At 36.1% G+C, this 11,538-nt stretch overlaps 1 protein-coding gene across 1 annotated transcript; it reads right to left on the bottom strand.

Moving 5' to 3' along the window:
* Positions 1-3,635: 3,635 nt before the first annotated feature.
* LOC107487785 (cyclin-dependent kinase inhibitor 7) lies at positions 3,636-5,967 on the bottom strand. The gene is made up of 4 exons (XM_016108480.3): positions 4,985-5,967; positions 4,687-4,742; positions 4,212-4,379; positions 3,636-4,087 (listed from the first exon to the last, which is right to left on the bottom strand). The coding sequence occupies exons 1-4, from the start codon at positions 5,318-5,320 to the stop codon at positions 4,018-4,020; spliced, it is 630 nt and encodes a 209-aa protein (XP_015963966.1). The 5' UTR covers positions 5,321-5,967; the 3' UTR covers positions 3,636-4,017.
* Positions 5,968-11,538: the final 5,571 nt, after the last annotated feature.

Consider the following 11,538-nt stretch of genomic DNA (forward strand, 5'->3'; position numbering starts at 1 on the left):
TTTGCCAATAACTATTAGCTCACCAAAAAACTACTATTTTAACTAATAATAGTCAATAATAGTCCAATATATCAGCAATAGCCCAAAGTGTAAGCCTAACTAGTAATGGGCAACAGCAGCTCAATGAGTCAGCAGCAGTCCATCAATTAATACCTCTTAACAATAGTTAACACAAGTGTGGGTATATAAAAAGAGATCAATTTTATTAAGATTGTGTATGTGATTCCTTTTCATTCTGTAAACGTTCTTTTCTCGTTGAATAAAAATTACTCCATTAATCAAGATTCTCCTTTCTTTCTTTTTTGTTACTGATTCTTATTTTTTTTATCACTTATTCTTGTTGTTCTGTATTGCTTAACTTTTGCCAATTTTTCTTTTTCTTTTACTGAATATACATATAAAAACTCAAGAAAAAATTATCATAAATTACAATATCTTTTAGAAATGTAAATAATTTATTATCATATTCGTAATTTAATTTCCCAAAAAACTTTATTAACCTTGTAGATCTCAAATAAAGTTATTCATGTTAAAACTATGTATAATTAATAATAAAAGAGTAATATATTAAAAAAATTATTTAAACATATTAATAATTAATTTGATGTATTGATAATATAAAAAATTACTTGATTATCTAACAACAACTAAATGTATGCGTTAAAATAATGTTTTAAATAATAAATTTAAAAATGAGTTTTCTTTTACTAATTTGACAATACACAATTGAATAAATACATGAAATTGTTCTATATTATTCATACGAAAATAATCCGATACATGTACTATTTAGATATGTCATTACAAATTTATTCTTACGATGGTAGTCTATTATTTCTCATAAGCTAATTAAGCAGAAATAGAAGAATAAATGAAAAATAAGGAGGGAAGAAAGATTTGAAATTGAAAGGTTTGGGGTGCATGGCATGTAAGCATATGCATGTAAAGTTTGGAAGGAGGCAGTTGGGAAGTGAATAATGTTCCACGTGGGTATGAAGGGGGCCAAAACTAGCATGAAAAGAAGAGAATAGGCAGAGGGCACAAGATCCAAGAAGAATGGTATAGCGTGACGCCATTCTAAATATTAGTGTTAATGTTTGTGCCCATTTGGCACTTCCTTCTTTAATATTCCATCTTTCAATCATCAACACTATTCAACTTCCTCTTCTAAATACATTACCCTCACCTTTCTCACTGACACCAATTTCACCAATTTTAGAACTTTTCACTATCAACCAACCCCCTCTTTCAATATGACATGGCATGCATTGGCCCCTACCCCCTACCACCCCAGCTATCTCTCTTCTCTCTTATTAATAATCATCCGCCACTACTACTCTCACTTCATGTTTTTAATTTTTCCACATGCCCCCTCTGTACTCTTCAATCTTCATTGTAGCTGCGGATTACCATTTCAAATCAAATTATACATCGTACTTGCCTCTACCTATGTATATTGTACTCTCTCTTAGGTTTTATTAATTTAACGCCAACTTAAGGTTAACCCATATGGCTTTGTCTCCCATATATAATGTGTCTTTTTTATATATGTATACGATCCTAATTAAGAACTAACCCTCCTATATTAGTTACCTTTATTAATCACTTTAATACCAATATCTCACTCTCGTCCAAATTGTTGACCACTAGCTTGCACCAAATATTATATTATTATCAACTAACGAATATGATATAGAAGGCTACTCTCTTAGCCACAATAAATTGAAGACACCAAGACAAAATGTAAATAATTAGAAGTGGGGATGAATGAAGCCTTTAGAAAGAAAAAATCATCAATAATACTATTTATTTATTTATTGGATGTCAGGGATCTTGGTTTCACGTACATGTACTCGTAGCTAACAAATTGTGCTCTTAATTGGTGGCTGTTGGCACTGGATGATGGGGAAGGACAAAATAAGGAGTTGGGTATAGCTTGTGTGGATATGGAATACTATTCCATCTGTGAATTACATCTTGCATCATCACCTTGTCATGACGTGTATACTGTAAAATAATAAAAAATATCCCGGAGGGCCCTACGTCCCAATTAGGAGAAAGAACAATCTTATCCCATTAATTTGAATTTGTTTTTTGTTTTCTTGTCCTTCCTATTTCAAGCTGCAAGTGATAAATGGTTATAGGATGAAAAATTTATCTTGTCATCGATATAGATACGTACAGGCACAACTTGTGATCTAATAATTAACCAAATGATAAAATAGAATAATCCATAAAAAAATTATTGACCCCAAAACAATCAAAATTAATAATGGCCAATATTCAAAAGCTTGAACATAAGTGCCTTATCTAGATACATACATTCCCTTGTAAATTAGACATAGATAGACAAATCATTGAATTGAAAAATATATATTTTTCAGAAAGATCAGAGGAGTGCTTGAATTGAAAAGGTAGGTTTGGTGGTATGAAGAATAATAAGAATGTGGGTGATGGGTCGTATCTGATATTCCAGCAGTAGAATCATATATGTATACTCTGATCTGCCGTGATCCGCAGTGCAATGATTATGGCATAACGAAAAAAGCAGGAAGCAGCTGGTCGAGAGATATCGTCTCTGACCCTCTCATACTCTCTCTCCCTTCATTTTCCCCCAAACAACCCACACACCAAATCATGAAATCCACACGCTGATGCTGCAGGGAATCTTACTCAATCCTCAAACCCATGTGCTAGCTACCTTGCACTCTATATAGCCTCTCCTTAATATGCTGCCTATTATTACTACGATAGTACGTGGTAGACACGTTCCTCTCTCTCACTACAATGCAAAAAAATTAATTAAAATTTGGCTAAACTAATTAAAACGACGGCCGAATAACTTCACCATGTCCCATTAGGCGCCTAACCTCAACCTATACATATTGCTATGTTGGAATAGTTGGACCACAAATATGTTTGCCACATCAATTCATCACCACTCCTTGCTTCTCCACCCTTAAATTTCCTCTCATCATGATCATCATCTCATTGTATTCCTAGCTCCTCATCCTTTTATTTTCTATCTACAACAAATGAAATTGGAGTATGTGTGTGCGTAGTTTGGTGCCGGGGGGTGTATGTATTGGTTAATTTAATAGAGAAGTGAAGGGAGAAGAGGTAGGTGTGGGACTGTGAGTAAAGAATATTATGAACGTATATTCTACATTTTTACTCCCCGGTACCAATTTTGTTGTACTTGTGAAAGTGGAGTTGATTTGGTTCCAAAGATTGGAAGACTCTCACATGGGTGGATATAAAACGGATCAGCTTTCCCACCCTCGCAAACACGTGCCCGTAGCTTACACGCCATGGAGCGTGTACCTGCCCCTCCCACTCCCAACAATTAAACACAACCCACATCACAGTATCACACCTCCACCTGCTCTTTATCACTCGCTAATTTCTCCATTTTCACTGTCTGCTGCTTATTAATCTTCTTCCTCCTCATTTCTCTCTTTTATCCTTTTCCCCCTTTAACAAAACTTTTTCATACATGTATCTATATGAAAAGAAATGTCCAAAATCAAAAAGTGAAAAAGATATCATTAATCATACAATCATTGACTTGACGCCAGCAAATAAACAAACGAAAGTTTCGGGGGGAAAAGAAAAAAAGAACGAGACAGAGAACATTAACTGGAAATTAACATAATTTATGCACATTAATATAAAATATAACCCGTAGTACAAAGAACAAACGAAGCTGAATTTCGGAATTTTCTTTTTTCACTCTTAAGCACGACGAACATATATAAATTAAAGCTGTACTCCAGAACAAGAGAATCCTGGTTGGCTAGCGTAAAGAAGAAGAAGAAGATAAGATGTGAAATTAAAATACCTAAACTAAACGTAAGAATAGAGTCAGCAAAGTGGCATGTTGAGACGGGATCATATTCACCAGTAGTAATAGTAATAGTGTGTCTTCTTTCTTCATGAGGTTGGCTTAATTGATAGCGTGTTGGAAATGGTGCGAGCAATAAGCTAAAAATGCTGTGATGCTTTTACCGGCCTCTTCTATGGCTTCAATTTAACCCACTCGTATCGTCCTTCCAACGGCACGTCATTCCCAATATCATAGTTATACCTGCAAAGAATTTTTCAATAGGAATGAAAACCATGATGCTGATGATGACGTCTAGAATGTGATAGCAAAATTTATAAAAGTAAGAGTAAGAAGAGAAATGTGAGGAGGCTAATTCTGAACTCACTTTTCTTGAAACCTTTTCTTGATGTCTTTCTCAGCTGCGGCGAAGAATTCTTCGAGCTCCAACTCCGTTGGCATGTTTTGCGCCGTTGACGAAGGACGACGGCGAGAATCGGTTTCCACTGACTCCAGCTCTTGTGAATTGTCTCGCCCTCCATGGTTCATCTCTCTCCTGCACTCACCAATGATGGCGGAAATGCAACCAAACGTTATGTGCAGTTATGCGTATGTTCCGTTACTGAGTTACAAGTTAATACAGCACATTCAATAGATATAGTGAGATGCAAATTTTGAACGGAAGGAGTTATGGCTGTTGAGACCCATTTATTTCATGCTTTTTTTTTTTAAATATGATTTTCAAAAACTACTCAATGCAGTTGGATTATTATTGAAGAGTTTCAAAAAGAGAATCCAATGAAGTCTGATGAGGAAATTTCAAATTTAAAAATTAATGGTTAGAGATCCGTTCAATTCAAAACCTTTCAGTTTCGTCTCCACAATTGCACGTAGATGTTTCAACTTGCGCGCTCTCCACCTGAAAGACACAAAATAAATCAAAATTAAAATAATAAAAAGGTAATGCGGTGCATTAAATTTGGAGAAATAAATAAAAATACTGAAGACAATGAGAAACAATTAAGTAAGGAGCGAGCAAAACGAAAGTTCAATAAAAATCTGCAAGCTCCACTAACAACATTTATTTTTTGTTCAGTTCAGAGAATTTATATAGAAAACGAAACGAGCTATTAGCTATAGCTCTTAGTCAATTTCTCATACCTCCAGATCTGACAACTCGATCCTCTCCTCGTCAAGCCCAACGGATCCATTGCTGCAACAACAAGACGCCGGGAATTCACCGGAGTTAGGGCTAGAGCACCTTTCCTCCGTCGCCGCCTCCGGCAGAACCGCCTCAACGACGGAAGCAGCGCTTCTCCTCCTTCTCCCGAGCTTAACGATTGCTGAAGACGACGCCGTTGATAATTTTCGCTCTTCATTACTGCTCCTGGCTTTGTTTATCTTCCTTCTCTTAGGTGTTGTTGGAGGTGACGTGGCAGCTCCCATGGCTAACGCAGCTTGAGCCCTTGTCCTCACACCGACCTGAGCAATCTCCATTGCTGGCTTCGAACGCAACCACGTGCTCCCGCGATTCCTTTCCTTACACTCTCTCTTTTCAGGTGATGCTGCGTTGTTTCTTTTTTTCTTCCTTATTTATTTTGATTACGTTAATGTAATTGTGAGAGAGAGAGAGAGAGAGAGAGAAGGGGAAGGGGAAGGGAAAGTGTTAGTGTGTGTGTGTGTGGGGGGGGTGTGTGTGTAATTTGGTGGCGCGTGTAGTACGGAGACGACGAAAAAAATAGTGATAATGACGAAATGGGTTCAACGGTTGTGATTGGGTAATTAGCACACTATATGTTTAATTTTATTAAGTGATGGTGCGTTGTATCGTGGTGGTCCAGACTCCGTTTAACAGTGACGGGGGAATCTGGAAACGGAAGGATTTGACGGCGCCGTTATGAGGGGTAGGAGTGGGTTGCGCCGAAGGTCTGGCCAATGGAGGAGCGACACGTCATTGGAACTGACGGTGGACGGAACAGGCTAAGAACGGGGGATGGGGAGCTTTTGGTGGTGTTGGAAGAGGATTAAGGTGAGTTGGTGACTTGTCAGAGGCTGCAGTATGGAAGAAACGAAGCGCCTGAATCCTGAGTGTGGAAAGAAAGGAATTAGAGAATCATGCGGTTACGATGAATAACGATCATCATATATTTGCGTTGCGTTGGCGAATTCCGTTTGGTGGAGAACAGGTCTTAAGCAAAATAATTGTGTTCTAAACTTAATTACGGATATGACCCTCCCCTTAATAATGAAACGCGAAAATGCCATTTTCGATAACCCACACGCCCTTTGCCTTCTCTTTCTCTGTCGTCACGCCATCATCCACACGAGCATTGATTTGACGTTTTCCTCTAAAACAGCATTATATTTTACAGTAACAATAAAAAATAATAATAAATTAACTAAAAATGAATTAAATTTATTTTATTTAATATTTATTAAATAGAATTAATGAACATTAAATAAAATAAATTTAATTTGTTTAAATTATTTTATTATTATTTTTTAGCATTGTCGTTTATTTTATTTGCACAATTAATCTCTATTATTTTTTATTTTATTTTTGCTTCTTTTTCTATCATCAACTATGTCTCAAAATTTAAAATAAAAATAAAAAAATTATCTAAAATATCTCCCGTAGTTCTGAAGGAAAATAAAAGTAGAAAGAGATATAAATAGTTGTTGATATGAAAAATGATGTACAAACCGTTAGTTGCTACGTTGTTTTGAGAAGAATGTTTGATTTTCTAACATTTTATTAAAAGGTAAATATTTTAATATAGTTACCTTGTAAAATTGATAATTGTAAACCGAAATACGAACATTCTCTGTATTAAAATAGTAGAAAGAGAAATACAAATAAATAAATTCGTATTTGGTTCTCCTTTCTTACAATTATACATTTTAATTTTGAGTTAGAAACATAGTTTATTTCTAACCTATTATTTTAAAAGTTTTAGATTATTGTTACCTCATGCTCAAATAAAAATAAATGTTCAGTTTTAGTTTTATATATATTAAAAACTAATTAGAGTATAAAATTATTAATCTCAAACAAATTAAGTTAATTATAAAAATTATTAACTCTTGTTTTTCCACTTACATTGTTTTTTTTTTTTCTTTGGTCTATATTCTCTTTTCCATTTAATATGTAACGTTAGCCAACTGGCTGGAGAAATAACGTCATCAACTAACCATAACTACACTGCTAACACTAGATGAGTTGACGGTTAGATTCTTGGTTAATTGGTTGAATTGCTTTGTTAGCAAATTAGTTATATAGAAAGAAAGTGGCGGTTAGAGTAATTGTTGAGAATTAAAAATTCAGATATAAATAATTTTATATAAAATTAATAGTTCATAACTATTAAATTAATAAATTTAACTAAGTTATTATCTAAAGTTATTAATTTTTAACTGCATTTGAATTTCTATCTTGTAGATATGCAAATGCAATTGTATTTATGATTAACGTGTAGATTGCATACATATTATTGTTGGGTTTTTTTCTCTTTTTTGTGAGGCCTAAATCCAACATTTTGGGGGTGTATTCTTACACCATAGTGTCACAACCCTAATTCAGTTTTTTGAGGTTTTTTGAGAGAGAGAATAGCCACCAAGTGAGAGAGAAGAGGGAAAAACAGAATTCTCGTTTTTGCCCAAAGCAGTAAATTTCAAATGGCAATTTCTCAGTTGTTCACCGTTGGATCGGCTTGAAATTTAAACTGCATGTTCCTATCATCTTGTTCTTCATTCTGGTCGGTGAAGATGTTGACTGGAGGTTTGCAGTAGGAGAAATTAGGTTTTCCATTTTTACACAGAGCAGCAATCTTGGAACGGCAGTTTCTCATTCTTTCACCGTTGGATCGACGTGAAATTTGAACTGTAGATTCTTCACATCTTGTTCTTCATTCTGAACGGTGGAGATTTTAATTGGATGTCTGCAGAGAGAGAAATTGGCTTCGACATCAGCTCTGTTTTTTGGGTATATTTCATCTTCTTGCCTATTACTTGTAAGCTTTGGTGCATTGATGTTTTGGCTTGTTATTTGCACATTTTTGTGCTTTGTTTGAGACTCTCTTGTACCTCATTTGATTATAGTGGAGCTATTTCATTGGTCTGGACGACCCGTGATTTTTACCTCTCACATTGAGAGGGTTTTCCACGTTAAAATCTCGGTGTGTCTTGTTATTGCTTTACTTGCTATATTTGCTTGTTATCGTTGCTGCCATATTGTATTGTGAGTGCTTTCATATTGTTCTTGTGTTGGACATTTGTGTCGTTTCCGCTGCTAGGCTCTTTCATACTGACATCAGAGCTTGTTGGTATTTTTCTGGGCTTGTGATTCTGTGAACAATGGAAGCTAATACTAATACTAGTAGGATGATCACTCTTAATGGTCCTAATTATGATTTGTGGAAGTCAAAGATGGAAGATTTGCTTTATGTCAAAAATTTTCATCAACAAGTTTTTGGTACAGAGAAGCCTAATGATAAGTCTGATGATGATTGGACTTTGTTGCATAGACAAGTCTGTGGATATATTAGGCAGTGGGTTGACGATAATGTGTTGAACCATATTATTGGAGAGACACATGCTCGGACCCTTTGGATTAAACTTGAACAGTTATATGCTCAGAAAACTGGGAATAACAAGATGTTTTTGATCAAGCAGTTATTGGCTTTGAAGTATACAAATGGGACATCAATGACAGATCACTTGAATAATTTCCAAGGAATTATGAATCAGTTATCTTCCATGGGCATCCAGTTTGATGAAGAGGTTCAAGGATTGTTACTTCTTGGCTCCTTACCAGACTCGTGGGAAATTCTCAGAATGTCATTGTCCAATTCTGCTCCTAATGGTGTAATCTCTATGGATCTTGCCAAGAGCAGTGTTTTGAATGAAGAGATGAGAAGAAAGTCACAAGGTACATCGACTACACATTCAGATGTTCTTGTTTCTGAGTCTAGGGGGAGAAGCAAAAGTCGAGGTCCTAAAGGTAGAGATCAAAGTAGAAGCAAGTCTCGAGGAAAGTATAAGAATATTGAGTGTCATCATTGTGGTCAAAAGGGACATGTGAAGAGATTTTGTTGGCAGCTAAAGAAGGAGAAAGCCAAGGCAAGTAAAGACAAGAGCACAAATAAAGATGATGGTACCAAAGAAGACAAGGTTAATGTAACTCATGATGATTTTCTTGTTGTTGAGGAGTTTGAATCTGTTAACCTTGTTGATAATAGCACTAGTTGGGTGATTGATAGCGGTGCTTCTATTCATGTTACATCTAGGAGGGATTTGTTTACATCTTATACTCCTAGTGATTTTGGTGACGTGAAAATAGCTCATCAAGGTGTTGCAAAATGTTCTGGTGTTGGACAGGTTTGCTTAGAAACCTCCAACGGTACCAAATTGACTTTGAAGCGTGTGAAGCATGTTCCGGATATTCGGTTGAACTTACTTTCTGTTGGTAAGTTGTGTGATGAAGACTTGGATAGCTCATTTTCTCGTGATAGCTGGAAGCTCACCAAGGGTTCCATGGTTGTTGCTAGAGGTACAAGACACTCTACTCTTTATTTAACTCAAGCAAAGATTGTGAAAGATGTTGTTAATGCTACTGAGTTTGTTGATGAAACTGATTTATGGCATAAGAGATTATGTCATATGAGTGAGAAAGGCATGAATATGTTATTCAAGAGAAATCTTTTATCTGGTTGTAAGGTTGCTTTGCAAAAGTGCAATCATTGCTTTGCTGGAAAACAAAACAGGGTTTCTTTCAAGAGTCATCCACCTTCAAGGAAGCCGGAGATACTTGACTTGGTGCATTCTGATGTATGTGGGCCGATGAAGACAAGAACACTTGGGGGATCTATCTATTTTGTAACCTTTATTGATGATCATTCTAGGAAATTATGGGTTTACACTTTGAAGACCAAAGATCAAGTTTTGAATGTATTCAAATAATTTCAAGCTTCTGTTGAAAGAGAAACTGGGAAGAAGTTGAAATGCATTCGTACTGACAATGGTGGTGAGTACTCAGGTCCATTTGATGCTTATTGTAAAGAGCATGGTATAAGACATCAGAAGACTCCTCCAAAAACTCCTCAGTTGAATGGCTTGGCTGAAAGGATGAACAGAACATTGGTTGAAAGAGTTAGGTGCTTGTTGTCACAATCTGGATTGGCAAAATCCTTTTAGGGTGAAGCTTTGAGCACTGTTGTTCATGTCTTGAACCGGACACCATGGGTTCCCTTGCAATTTGAAGTGCCAGAGAAGGTATGGTCAGGTAAAGATGTTTCTTATGATCATTTAAGAGTCTTTGGATGTAAAGCTTTTGTTCATATTCCCAAAGATGAGAGATCTAAGCTTGATGTAAAAACTAGGTAGTGTATTTTTATTGGCTATGGCATGGATGAGTTTTGTTACAGATTTTATGATCCTGTTAACAAGAAGGTGATTCGGAGTAGAGATGTTGTCTTTGTTGAAGACTAAACATTGAAGGATGTTGATCATGCGGAGAAGCCAATGGTTCAGCCTAGTGATGATTTTTCTGACTTTGATATTACTCCCTCTATGCCTATGGTACAAGATGGTAGAGTTGAAGCTCAAAATAATGAGCATGATACAAGTGCAGGTGAAGATGGAACAGTTGATCCGATACTTGATGAAGTTGGTGATGATGATCAAGATGAAGAACCAGCTTTGGAAATTCTTGCAAAAGCACTTTGAAGGTCTACAAGAGAGAGGAAGCCTTCATCAAGGTATTCTCCACATGAGTTTGTTTTGTTGACTGATGGGGGAGAACCTGAATGCTTTGGAGAGGCTGTTGAAGATGAAAGTAAAGCTCAATGGCTTAAAGCGATGCAAGAAGAAATGAAGTCCTTACTTGAGAATGATACCTATGAGTTGGTGAAGCTACCGAAGGGTATGCGAGTTTTGAAGAACAAATGGGTATCAGAATCAAGAATGAAGAACACAATTCTAAGCCTCGGTATAAGGCTAGATTGGTTGTTAGAGGTTTTAGCCAGAGAAAAGGTGTTGATTATGAGGAGATCTTTTCTCCTGTTGTGAGGATGTCATCCATTCGTGCTGTGCTTGGATTAGCAGCGTCTCTTGATTTGGAAATTGAGCAAATGGATGTGAGGACAACTTTTCTTCATGGTGATTTAGATAAGGAGATCTACATGGAGCAACTAGAGGGCTTTGTTGTTAAAGGAAAGGAAGATTTTGTGTGCAAGCTTAAGAAGAGTCTTTATGGGTTGAAGCAAGCTCCAAGACAGTGGTACAAGAAGTTTGAATCTGTTATGTGGGAGCATGGTTACCGTAAGATAACTTCAGATCATTGTGTATTTGTGCAAAAATTTTCTGATGATGATTTTATCATTCTTTTGCTTTATGTGGATGATATTTTGATTGTGGGCAAGAATGCTTTGAGGATTAACGAGTTGAAGAAACAGTTGAGCAAGTTCTTTGCTATGAAGGACTTGGATCCTGCCAAACAGATTTTGGGCATGACTATTACTCGTTATAGAGATTCCAAAAAGCTTTATTTGTCACAGGAAAAGTACATAAAGAAGGTGCTTCAAAGGTTTGGCATGAATGATGCCAAATGTGTTGTTAGTTCTTTTGCTCCTCAATTTTAAGTTGAGTACCAAGCAGTGTCCAACCACTGATGAGGAGAAACAAGCAATGGATGAAATTCCTTATGCCTCAGCTGTTGA

This window comes from Arachis duranensis, chromosome 5 (assembly GCF_000817695.3).
Source record: "Arachis duranensis cultivar V14167 chromosome 5, aradu.V14167.gnm2.J7QH, whole genome shotgun sequence".
NCBI classification, from domain to species: Eukaryota; Viridiplantae; Streptophyta; class Magnoliopsida; order Fabales; family Fabaceae; genus Arachis; species Arachis duranensis.